A 13,605-nucleotide genomic window follows, 5' to 3' on the forward strand; every position below is an offset into this window, starting at 1 on the left:
TTTTTTATAGATCTGACTTAAGTTTGCATAATTAAGCGAGTCAGTTCAGGTGGTCAGGATTTTTATACACATGAGGAAATGCACACGTATGCACATGTAAAATAACTCTCGATGTTGAAAAGTTACTGTAAATAAATAGAAATAAATATAAGCCACCATCCACAGCCACAGAATAAATAAAAATAATAAATATGTCAAAAATAAATTGAGGCAAAGTAATTTTGAAACTGCAACTTCTTGTCCATAATGTTTTATAAAAGGATGGTTCATTAAATGTAAACGTCTTTATAAAGTAGTTCTTTTCACTAAAATAAAAGGAAAACTGAGTTTTGGTTATTTAAAGGTTATAATGTTATTATTTTACTGGTTCGGCCCACTTGAGATCAAATACGTGACCCTATGTGACATTCTTGTCTGGTTAAAGGTTTCCATACACAGAGTTGGAAATATTGTTTTTATTAGTTTTCAGACAACAGGTGGATATAAAAACTGTGTTCAGTTTTTATATGAGCTTTAACTTTTTACTGTATTTATTGCAAACAGTGTTTAAACTCCAGCTTCACACTTAGACACGAAGTATGTAAGAAATCTAATGTAAATAGCTACCAAAAAAGGCTGAACTAGTCCTTTAAATATGTTACTAATTTAAACCACCTATGAGTTTTAACACCTAAGTTTAACTTGACTTAGGTGTTAAAACTTTTCAGTTTTTGTCTTTTAGTGCCAGAGATGTTTAACGTGATTGAAACCTTCAGGACTATTCATGTTTTTTTTCTTCCTCATAATGTCACAGATTCCTGCCTGTCACAGCAGGGTGTCGACACTCGTTCAGTTTCTATTTGCATCAATCAAACATGTTTGAAATAATGATGACGGCCTTAATTGGATTGACAAGCGAGGGATTTAAGCACACAGCGCTGACATAGAGAGAGCACAAAGTCATCGTTATGATTGTCCACACAATCTAGTCTGACACCATGTCAGGAATACAACTAGCCTAGAGGTCATGCAGTTTCCTGGGGGGTGGGGGTTTGCTAGTGGACTTAGTTTAGAAATGAAAGGCTTGTGCAGTCTTACCTTGGGGAGATGTCACAGCCCTGCTGCATGAAGGCACCCAGGGAGAACCAGAGAGAGTTGAAGATGCCAAACTCATTGGGGGGCTGGTCGCTTGGCGGACCGTCGGTGCCCTCTTCGGGCTCCTCGGTGTGCCATTCGTACGGGCTGAAGCGGCTGACCAGGAAGAGCACCACGCTCACACCGATATAGGCGAACACGATGCACATCCAGATCTCGTAGGCCAACGGGTCCAGGAAGGAGAACACCCCCGGCTTAGATTTTTGGGGCTTCTTGATCATAATGGAGATACCCAGCGACATGAAGGGTTTGGAGAAATCAATCACCTCCTCCCGGACCAACGTGATAGTCAAAGGGGCCACAGCGATTTCCGCTTTCTGTGGGATGGATCAAACCAAACAAACACCATTAGGCCTCAGATTCAAAATACCAGATATCAACTAAATATTTATCCATTTTCTTCTTCTTCATCTCCTGTAATTACAGCATTCACTGCATCATGAACTTCTTTCTTGTATTACCAAAGCATGAAATGGAATAGAAGAAATGCCCTCTCTAATGATCAAAGGCTTAGCTGAAACTTTAGAAGAATCAGCAGGAAGGATGAAATAATACACCACAGAAATATGCTTACAGCACAGGAAAGCAGATATGGCCACGTTTTCATTTACAGCTGTGGAAAAGTGCATACTAACTTGCAGAAAATCCACAAACCAGATTAGCTTCAGCAACACTCGTGACCTTGTCTGCCTGGCTCGGGAGCAAAGGGCTTACTATCAGCGAGATTTAAAGTTTCATTACGGCCATCTGACACTTGGAACGGAGAAAAACAGGGCTGGGGGAAAGAAAATGAAAGAGATTTAAGTTCTTACATCCTCAGCAAAATGCACTAAGATGACAACCTCAGGGCATGTAGCATGTGCTAAAATACACGGCGAGTTAAAAAGAGGCTGGGCTTTTGTGGGAGCATGCATCTTTTCAGGGAGAGCGGAGAAGAAATGAATGGTGTTGGATGGGAAAGTGCTGACGGCTTCCATGTCCTCAATCGTTCCTGTGAACGCTGCACACTCTTTAATGCACACCTTTGCCTGACTTTATTCCTTCTCTGTCCAACTTACTTTGTTTTATTGTCAATCCTTCATACTTTAACCTTCATGTCAAGTGAAAATGTGGTAACCTTGAAAAAAATTGCAATCTCTCCATATTTAACTGCGATAGGAGACTTTGAGAGGCGGATAAGTGGAAAAGGTATAAAAGGGCCATTTCTGGCTGTAGATTAATGGGGTCCAAATAGTCCAAACCTGTGTGAAGACAGCTGCACTTTAACAAAATACACGTTAAGTTTTCCTGTTAAAGGATTTGTATTAAAGTAATTTAGCCCAGCATGTCCTCCAGTCGAAGCAAATCTCTGGAACAGGATGTGTTTCTGCTCACAAAGCTTGTTCCTGGGCTTTTGACCAGCCTGCGTAGACTTTACAACAGAGGTGCACAGTGGAGCTTGATCAGACCTGACACATCCCAAACTGTGCCTGCTTGCACTCGCTGCAGTCGACTTGACAGCAAGTTGCTGCGGTGGCAAAGAGGCTCAGGCGAGGAAAATGCCACAAACTCATCAAAAAGAAGAGTTTTTAGTTTCAAACATGCTACTATTGATTTATTAAACATGAAAGGGATCATTTTACATGTCATGAAATGCTGAAACAAACTTTTAAGGCTTTTAGTAGTTTAATCACTAAACATTATATTGATTCAGTGGAAAATTATTCAATGTTTGTTGTTAGAAATTCTGCCATGGTATGACTAAATTCATAAAAAACACAAAATATCCAAATCCAATGTCACTCCTGAGTTCAATCAGACATTTAAATAAAAAAAGAATAAAATGCTATTTGCAGAATAAATCAGTATAGTGTACACCTTCCTGCTATTTAGAGTCTCACACCGAAAATTTTTATAAATTAGTTCCACTCACTCACTGTCCAATTTCTTGTTAATACAAATATCTAGCCAGCTAATCACACGGCAGCATGTAGTCATGTAGACGTGCTGAAAACGACTTGCTGAAGTTCAAACTAAGCATCAGAATGAGGAAGAAAGGGGATTTAGGTGTCTTTGAACGTGGCATGGTTGTTGGAATATCACACAACCATCTCTAGGGTTTACAGAGAATGGTCTGAAGTAGAGAAAATATCCAGTGAGCAGTAGTTGTCTGGACCAGAATGTCGTGTTGATGTCAGAGGTCAGAGGAAAATGGGCAAACTGGTTGGAGACGATAGAAAGGCAACAGGAAGTCTGATAAGTTATTTTGTCTGTTCTGATGAGTAGGGGCAGGTGATATCACCTAAAAATGCTATATATATATATATATATATATATATATATATATATATATATATATATATATATACATATATATATATATATATGTATACTTTTTACTTACTTTTTATTGTTTTTACTATTTTTTTTTTATCCAGCCACAGACATTGCAGCTTGGTCCCTCTTTATTAGGTTTTTTAAGTTTCAGCATCATAAGTGGCAGAAGTGTGCTGTCTCTAGTACCGTGAATCACTGTTCGTAGAAATCAACATTCTATATATTGTACAGTCGCAATGTGCTTTGCTCTGCCATGTTTCCTTGTTCACTCGTTTAGCTGAGCTCCACAGAACACACTGGGCTGTGTTAAACAACGTCATCGGGGTGGAAACATGTGATCATATGACATCATGGTATTGCATTTTCTTTCAGTGTCGAAAATTCCGGTATGATATGATATTGCACACCCTTACTGATGAGTCTCCATTTCAGCTCCACATTCAGATGCTCGGCTCAGAATCTGGTGGGAACATCATGAAAACATGGATCCATCCTGCCTTGGATCAACACTTCAGGCTGCTGCTGGTGTAATGGTGGGGGGGATATTTTCTTGGCCCACTTTGAGCACCTTAGTACCAACATGGCCTGGTTTAACATCACAGTCTACCTGAGTATTGTTGCTGACCATGTCCATCCCTTTATGACCACAGTGTAGCATCTTCTGATGCTACTTCCAGCAGGATAATGCACCATGTCACAAAGCTCAGATCATCTCCAGCTGCTTTCTAGAACATGACAATGAGTTCACTGGACTCCACAGTCACCAGATCTCAGTCCAGTAGAGCAGCTTTGGGAGGTGGTGGAACGGGAGATTCTCATCATGGATGCAGCCGACAAACCTGCAGCAACTGTGTGACGCTGTCATGTCAATATGGAGCAAAACCTCTCAGGAATGTTTCCAACACCTGGTTCCATCTGTCACAGAAAGGATTAAAAAGGGGGTCCAACCCCGTACTAGAAGGTGGTCCTGATGAAGTTACCAGTGTGTGGAGGTTAATGTATTAACACATCCTACTTACTTGGTGAAATTTTAACACCCACTATCCGTATTGATTAATGACGAAAACATTTTAATTAGACCTTCACTAAGAATAAATAATTTATCCAGAAAAAGCTGCTTCTGTTCTCAAAAATTTATCCAGCATAAGCAGAAAAACAGCCTCATAAATCCCTTCATTTCCTCATGTCCACCTCTCTGCATCTGTTTTATCCATATCAAGGTCAGCAGCAGAAAGACGTCACTGCTAAATAAATACCATCTCCTTAGCAGGCTGCACATCTCCACATTTCCTCGTGAACTCTTCATAAAGCTCTGCTCTAATGCTGCACTAATTCCCCCTCTCTGCTTTAACACCACCTGACTATTTGCACATTTATTCCAGATGGGTTTAATTACTTACAACAAAGAACACATGATAACAGTGCTGCAGATGCTTCAGAGGATAATTAGGCAGATCAAGAAATATCTTTAATACAGCAAACAAACCTGCTAAGCAGCAACACAAACTAAGTATTTAATCATCATTACATTGTGATGTCTTTTTATGTTTGATCTCTTTTTATACAGCTTTCTTATACAACTTTTAGATAGATCATCTTTAGTCATTTTCAGCAACATTGTGAAGAGCTCCCACCTGAAATTGAGTTTATCCATAAGGAAGATGTGTCATTTTTAAATTGATTGAATCCACAAAGGTCATAATCAAACCATAAAACTAAATGAAATTTAAGTAAAGAAGTTCTTCATGACACTAAAACAGCCCTGATCCATGATGGAGTGAGGGTGTTGTGTGGTTTCTGGTGGTCACAGATGCTTTGGTTCCTTTGGGTTCTTGGTAGAAGCCTCCAAAGATCCAACTTATTCCAGTCTATCCTGCAGATGGTTGATCGGGATAGGCTCTTGGTAGTTTGGAAACAGATGAGTTAGAAAAAAAAATCACCCCCTCACATGAAGGTAAACTTGACCTATTAATCCTAAAATGGTGTTTTGTACCAGGCTTTAAACATGTTTATTTTTGCTGTGAAGTTGGTCTTTTTAACATGGAAGTCTATGGGGAATTAATCTGTTTTCGAACTGGCCCCTAGTGTATGAGGGATGAACTGCAATTTTTTGCTTCAGATTTTACCGGCGGAGGTTGCCGCTCTTATGGTTCCTGGGTTTTGGTGTGTTTCTTGGTTTGTATTAGATTTTGATTATGGTTTAGTTTTCTGTGTTTTTGTCATGTTTAGTTCTGTTATGTTCATGCTTTAGGTTTTCAGTTTTGTCATGTTTAGTTCAGTTTTCCTGTTTTCCCTCATGTGTTCTGTTTTCTGTTCCTGGCTTGTTACTTCACCTGGTTTGATTCCTCATTCACTTCACCTGTACCTAATTACTCCCTCTGTCTACAAATCCCTATGGTTTTCAGTTTGCCTTGTCAGATCCTTATGGTTTATCCCATCATGTGTGCTTCCCTGTTACTGCGTTTTGGAAATAAACCCTGTTACTTGCACAGAGTTCTGCCTCCTGCCTGATCTGCCTGCATTTTGGGTCCTCACCGCCACCGTACATAACAGCCACTTGGCGTAGACCAACTTCACCCCCACTGGTAATGGTAATCACTGACAGCCTTCACCAGCAGGTTATTGTGCCCCACTGTGCAGCATGAACTACTCAGAAACATCTTGGACAACATGACGAAGAGCTGAAAGATGTAGAACAGCTGTCCAAAATCCTCACATCCCAATGTTAGCAAGCAGCACTTTAACAAGTCCAGTCTACGCAAGCCCAATGAGTCAAACTATTAAACATCCACAGACATTCATGACAACAAGCCAACAATAAGAGCAAGTTTCAGCTTCAGTATTTCCACTCTGACAAATTAAAGTTTGCTGTCTGAATTCCACCTGCTAAGCAAGCTAAGATGAGCTAGTTATTCTATAAATTTGTTCATAGAGTTAAAGCTTTCATGGTGTGACTAATGTAAGGCATAAAAAAAATCTGATTAAAGACTGAAAAGAAGCAGAGAGCTTACCCCGTACACCAGCTCCCCGACCATGCCGTTCCAGATCTTCGTCTCTGGGTCCCTGGCGCCGTACTTTCCATCAGGAACGATGGAGATTTTATACTTGATTCCGATGTGTTTGGCGATCTCGGAAGCCAGGTCCACGCAGTAACCCTCGTACTGGTCGTTACCCTCATACATCTCCCAGTTCTTCTTCAGCATCACATAGGGACCCTCCTACACAGACGACCAATGAACCAAACAGTCAGACAGACAAATAAAGATATGAAAAAAAAAAAAGGCTTTGTGTCTATTATAGAAGTCCACAGGGGACCATTACTGTTAGTTCATGGGGAAATCATCTGCTGTATTGAGCATGAAATAATTAATCTGCCGTAATGTAGCCTGACCAGCACAAGATTACTGGAAAAAACTAATATCTCACACTATAAAGGTACACACACAAAACTACATCTGGGCTGGATCAAGCCTGATGAAACCATTTGAAAATGAAAAGTGCACTTGTGGCCCAATCAAAAGCACATCAACATCCAGCAGCTGTAATGACAAGTGGCAAACAGCTGCATTTATGTTCCACCTTCATTTAAATTTATTTCCAATTTTCCCCTTATGACCCATTTCCAAACACTCAGTTACCATACAAGATGCTTGTGTAACATCTGGGAACAATTTAGGGTTCAGCATTTAACTCAAGGACACTTCAGCATGTAGACCAGAGGAGCCGAGGACCAAAATGCCAACCGTGTGATTAGTGAGCGACCTGCTTCCCAGAGCAGGAGGCATCGTGTTGGGGTTGTGTTAGAGCTGCATACCAAACAGGGGTGTAACAATACAGTGATCTGCATCAATAAACCAGTTAAAAGAGTAATAATAGGATACAGTAGATTCAGTGTGATACAACTGTAGCTGAAAGTTAAACAAAGCGACGTGTAGAGGAAAAACAAAAAGAAAATTTCAAATATGTTCATAATTAAAGTTACTTTGTTCCTTGTTAGAAAAATAAGGCTGTTTGGCATTTTTATGATTAAAAAACGTCAATAAAAACTATTTAGATATACATGTATGATAAAATGCATTCAGTTGTGCTTATAATCTGGATTATTTTCCTCAAAATAATCTCTGCTTCTGATTCTCGGAGGAGGTGTAAGAGGCCAACCATATCCGCAAAAGCAAATGGACGTTATTTTGTTCTTTTGGCCTTGAGAACAAGAAAAAAGTTTTCGATTCTCGAGGAGGATGTAACAGCTTTAATGCATACGCCCATGCAGTCACTGTGTTGTCCTGCATGAGCCAGATCTCCCGTACAGATCTTCCCACACACACTTTTGTTTTCATTGTGTTTACCCACAATGCCGTGCTTTGAACACACAATGCTTTGTAGTCTGCTTCCTGCATTTGGTCCACTTGAAGTGGGCTGAGACCTGTGTTTGTAGGGGGACCGAGTCCACTTCTTTGATCTGCGAACAAGTTTTTTGTGCATTCAGAATACCGCAAACAAAGCAGACTTTCCAAGCAAACGGACTAGGATTCGAATCAAAAGGGTTGGTGTGAAATACCAATATATCAATCGATCAAATTTATTAAACAGACTCAGGTCTAGGAAAACATACATAAAACAGAAACAGAGAGTGAGAAAAAGAAAATATATAATCATATAAAATCACCTAATAACATACAGATACTTCAGGCAGTACATCTTCAGTCTGGATGAGTAATGGGAGCAACTCTCTGGAGGATTTGAGAACTACGATGATACTATTTGTGGAAACATCCAGACGTTGCACAAATTTGAACATCAAGCTTCTTAAAAGTGCTTTGAGTGTGCACACTTCTGCAGTAACAAACGTCTGACTGGCATTTCCTCCTCTGGGAACCTGAAGTATTATTCGCATAGCATCATTGTATACAACTCGGAACTTCCACATGGAAGATTTTTTATTATAAGATGACCACAGTTGTGATAGAGTGGACATTTTAACTTGAGTAGAGCAAAAACTAAATTTTGTGCAGTGGTGTTTGCCTGTGCATATACCTTAGAACAATCCGTATACAGTATATCATCATGATATATGTATACATATACTTGTTGCTGGATGTGGTGATCATATTTTTCTCAGCTTGTCTACTTATAGGTGCTCCTGATGATTCTCTGCTTCATTTTCTTGTAAGTTGTTTACACGTGTAGCTCCTGGTTGTCTGGTTTCTCTAGTTTGATTGTAGAATAGTTGCCATTTTCTATATTTTGTTTCTATTTTTTCGCTTCACTCTCCCTTCCCTTGTTCTCATGGTCAGGTCCAGAAAAAACATGTAAATTAGCAGTAACCAAAATAAAGTATGAAGGGGAGCCTTACATTCAAAGGACTTCATTTCCTTGATGTCCATTAAGATCGCAAAAACAAACAAACACAAAAAATATATATATTTTTATATATTATATTATTTTATTATTATTTTATTGTCCTGATTATGTTGAATCAGCATGTGATATAATCTCATATCAACTGCTGGCTCCTGAATCAAATCTAATTGAATTAAAATTGGAGCGCAGAAGAATTCAGTGTTTGTCACTTTGACAAACACTGAATCATTATTTACTGAATGTCATGTGTGATCAAAATTGTGATTTACACCCCTAATGGGTGGGGCGGATGGGGGTGTCAATGGGGTTCACCAGTAGTAAATGTCGCCCTTCGATTCATAAACAGGAAAAGTTGAGCTTTTTTTTTTTTAGCTTTATTTATGTAATTACAATATTACAGGACAATTCACATTAATAATAATAAAAAAAAACATTAATTTCTTCAACATCAAACAAGAAAAAAGTGTGTTTCATGACATTTTAACAACAGCAGGAATCTCAAACTCTGGTACTTGAGGGCCGCTGTCCTGCAGGTTTTAGATGTTTCCCTAATTCAACACACATGACTCAAATTAATGGGTCATTGTTCAGAACTTAACAAGCTGTTGAATCCATTTCACTTGAATCAGGTGTAGTGGAGCAGGTAAACATCTAAAACCTGCAGGGCAGTGACCCTCAAGGACCGGAGTTTGACATTCCAGTAAAAAACGACAGTAAACATGAACCTCTGACAGCACAAAGCGTAACTGTTAACCGAATCCATGCAGGATTTTAAAAGCATCCTGGAAGTTCTCACAAACTTACTTTTTTATATTTAATATGTACACAGGAGTGATTATTCGAGCAGATATTTATAGCAATAATTTCTATTGATGATCAGGAGATCATTGTTCATCTGATCCGTGGAGGTGTTGAACTGAGTTATAACAACAGACATCAACATAAACAGATACATCAATCAAAAATTAAGGAGAATGCTTTAAATATAATTACTTTATATCGACTTTGTGGGAGTCTGATGGGAGATGCAGTGTGTTGCACAACCAACATGAACATCCTCATCCTGTACGTACGGAACATGAAACCAGCTGGAGTTTTTAGTGCTTATGAGGCAGCATTTCACAGAGAAACACAAAGACAACTAAGCAGAAATGGATGCAAACTTAAAGCAAAAGAGAGGTGAGAATAAAGCTGTAGCCAGAATAGATGACTTATTACTAAAAAACACAAGTTGGAACCGATTCAAACACTCAAGGTAATCAGGGGTGGCTGCACCTCTTCACACTGTGGCCAGCGGTAAGTTCTACATCATTAGATTTGCTGCTCCTTGGAAAGTGATCTAAATGTAAGCCTGGCATGGTTTTTCTGGGCTCATATTTCCAAACAAATGACTTTTGTCATGCAAGGCAGCGTATTGCATATTGAGAACGGGAGCAATTTATTCTGGAGATATGTTTGTGTGACATCGCCTAGGGCCAAAGCAAGATAACCCAAAGACTCCTCAGTGCGGGGAGGATGAAAACGCTCAGCTTAGCCAGCAGCACAACTAAATGTTACCCAAAAGCATGATATGGGCCTCATTTACAGATGTCATGTCACACAGCAGTCCTGAACAAAAGTGCATGTTTCCCTGATTTTACAAGATTATTTAGATTATGTGGATAGATCTGCAAAATGTACTGCTACAAAGTGAAGCTCGGTTTGTGGCTATTTTGTCTTTATGTTTTTATTTGTTTTTGTCTCCAAGTGTATCGTTACCAATGGATCGACTACAGGAGCCATCCTCGCTTCCCACTGGCATCCTGAAACTGCAGCCCTGCATTTCAAGAGCACGACTCCTCATCTTGCTTCGGGAAACTCCCAACAGAACAACAACAGCAACACTTATTGATCTAAAATGAAGACAGATTTGACAGTTATGGGCTATTTTCTACTTTAAGTCTTTTCAGCAAGACATTGGGTTCGACCATTTTCTCAACATAAAGAGAAAGTTTCCAAATGAAATTCTCCTGGAGCAGAAAGAATAGCTTGCCTGTATTGCTTTTCTCTTTCAGGGAAGAAGATTAACAGATATTGTCTTGTGGTATGGCCATAAAGCACAGCGCACACCACAAGTCACCCCTGGATTCAGCCAGGCCCAGCTGCAATACTTTTTTTTTACCATGTTTGAGGTTTCACCAGATAAATGTTCACTAAAAATACAAACCAAGAACATTTCTGACAAATGACACTGACAGCAGACTAAATGTCTATCAGAGTACACATGATGAAATGTTACTCTGTTGAAAAAAACAGAACACTCCAACAAAGGCCGAGAGAACAAGGTTTAGAAATGAATATACACTACCGTTCAAAAGTTTGGGGTCACTTTGCCATGGGATTCAATAGGGAAGTGACTCCAAACTTTTGAGTGGTAGTGTATGAGAGTGGGAGAAACGCAACAAGTAGCCACAGAAATGTGATTTTTCCTGATTCAATGTGACTCCTGGAGTTAGTGAGTTGGTGTGGCAAAGAAAACCACCTTGCTGACAAGATGTTTAACACCAGGCTGAATCTAGGGCTGGTTGGATCAATTCAAATATCAATAGTATTGATACCAAGGCTAGAACCAGTATCGTTCGATACCAGCATGATGAGATTGATATTTTTCTTGTAGAGGGCTTTGCTGCCAAAATACCAAAGCATGTGAATGAGAGCCAACTAATAGTTTTAGTTGTTGTTTACTAATTTGCACAGTTAACTTTTCCTCAAACAATTGTGCGATAAAAGGAAATAACAGAGTTTTTAAACAAAGAAGCTTAAATTGAAATTCCTCAGTTCTTCCTTCTGTTTAATAAAAATGTTTTATTTGATAGAAATCTCTGTATTGTGTTTGATTATGGTCATAATCATGGTCAATTAAAGGCAAAACCATTTAATGATTGTGAAATTTGAAAGCACAAAGTATTTGTATCGGTGATGCTTGCCCTGGATTTACTTGGTATCGGATCAATACCAACATCTGCAGTATCATTCAGCCCTGGTTGAACCTTAAATAACAGGGCCCTTTGAAATCTGTTTTTTCCTCCCAAAATTCCATGTTTTGCATTTTCTTCCCCCTGAATTTAGTGTTTTACTAAATAATTTCAATATTATATAAATTCAATAGGGAAATATATTTTTATTAAAGATGTTATTATATTGGCTCTGTGGGACTGGAAGTGAGCCCAGGTCTGATGTGGTCCAGATATAAGCAATACATATACAAAGCAAATGAACCTTATATGCATTTTACAAAGATGTCACAAATCTGAGTCTACGTGCTCTTTAGAATAGTTCAGTCCAAATTTGAACATCCTTAGTCTTGTAGTTTTTCAGCAGGATCTGGTTTGATGTGCTCAGGGTGCCCAAAAACCCCATAAAATGAATCTTATTTACATTCTCACAAACAGAATTGAAGGTCTCATGAATCAGACTCTGTGTGTTAACGAAGCTCTGTAGAATAATTCAGTCCAGATGTGAAAATCCTAAGTCTTGTAGTTTTTCAGTAGGACCTGGTCTGATGTAGTCAAAGTCCCCCAGAAAGCAGTGGATTTAGCCTTTGTGTGTATCACAAAACACAAGCTAACTTCAGCAATGTAAAGGTGCCACCACTGCATGTCTGCATCCACGCTCAGCCTGGCGTTATTTATCTGGTGTTAAAGACGGCATGCCATTTCTGATTCTACAAGTAAATAACCAATTAAAAACAGATTCCCTAACTTCCCCTCCATCCCACCAACAAAACAGACGTTTCTGCCTTCGTATGTGTGGTCTGGCATCGGTCTAGGCTGCAGCTGGGTCCCTTAACCAAATGTTCTCCAAGGCCCCGCTCAACTTCTCATTGGTTAGTAAAAAAATTTAATTAAATGAAAAATACTTTATTAATCCCAGGGGGAAATTGTAATAAAAATAACAATAATAATAATTAATAAATAATAATAACTATGAAAATATTGCCTTATTCCTTAGGGGGACAGCTGCTGGCAGAAATGATCTCCTGGATCTTTTGGTCCTGCAGCTGCAGCAGTAAAAATAAATTTTATTCTCTTCTTGCTTTTCTTGTTCATTTGGTCAGACCCCATAAAAACGTCTTAGATTAATAGGGAAAGCAGATTACACCATCATATGAGCCAGTTCCACAACATTTTGAGCTTTACAACTAATTCTACTTTTAATGTCAAATCCTGCGATTCCATCCACATTTTCCAAGTCACAGAAATCACAGAGCCCTAAAATAACAGCACAGTGCCAGAAAGTTGATGCTTAAATATGCAGACCATCTGGCCTATGTCAAAACACTTCTACAGAGCAAAACATTGTATATTAGGGCTTTTTTAAATTATTGCAACAGAACTACGGACAACATTTGTTGCACCAAGTCAGACTGCAGTGACAAAGTGATAAAAACAGGCCAGTTTTTTAACCATCTTACTTATAAAACATGAGGTGTCTTTGACACAGCATGACTAATCAGTCACTATCCTGCAATGAAATGTGAAAAGATAAAAAGAATAATACTAATGCCGCCAATTGTTGTACAAATAAAGGAACAAATGTTATTTTACTTGCCTAATAAACCAGATTCAAGTGAAGCATCGCCTTGCTTACTTCTGACAATTTTCAGCTGTAAAAAGGCTGAAAAATGTGGCTCATAAATTTAACACTGAGGTCCTAGTTTACAAGTTCATTTTAGGCAAAGTTTGAAATACATTTCAGAATTAAAACAGCACTAATCCATATGATTTCTAATAGTATGACAGCAGCCAGAGGGAG

The 13,605-nt window shown here is 38.8% G+C and overlaps 1 protein-coding gene across 5 annotated transcripts in view; it reads right to left on the reverse strand.

Moving 5' to 3' along the window:
• The window catches only part of gria4b (glutamate receptor, ionotropic, AMPA 4b), a 195,972-nt gene that overhangs the window by 43,660 nt on the left and 138,707 nt on the right, over positions 1–13,605 (reverse strand). For all 5 annotated transcript variants that reach the window (XR_006012889.1, XR_006012888.1, XR_006012890.1 and 2 more), the window contains 2 exons: positions 6,462–6,668; positions 1,078–1,451 (listed from right to left, as the gene is read on the reverse strand). Coding sequence is in view for 2 of the 5 variants with exons in the window: in XM_042007758.1 (XP_041863692.1) it covers positions 1,078–1,451; positions 6,462–6,668 (581 nt within the window). In the remaining 3 variants the exon portion in view is untranslated. The remainder of the gene's footprint in view (positions 1–1,077; positions 1,452–6,461; positions 6,669–13,605) is intronic.

The sequence above is a fragment of the Melanotaenia boesemani genome, chromosome 15, assembly GCF_017639745.1.
Source record: "Melanotaenia boesemani isolate fMelBoe1 chromosome 15, fMelBoe1.pri, whole genome shotgun sequence".
NCBI lineage: Eukaryota > Metazoa > Chordata > Actinopteri > Atheriniformes > Melanotaeniidae > Melanotaenia > Melanotaenia boesemani.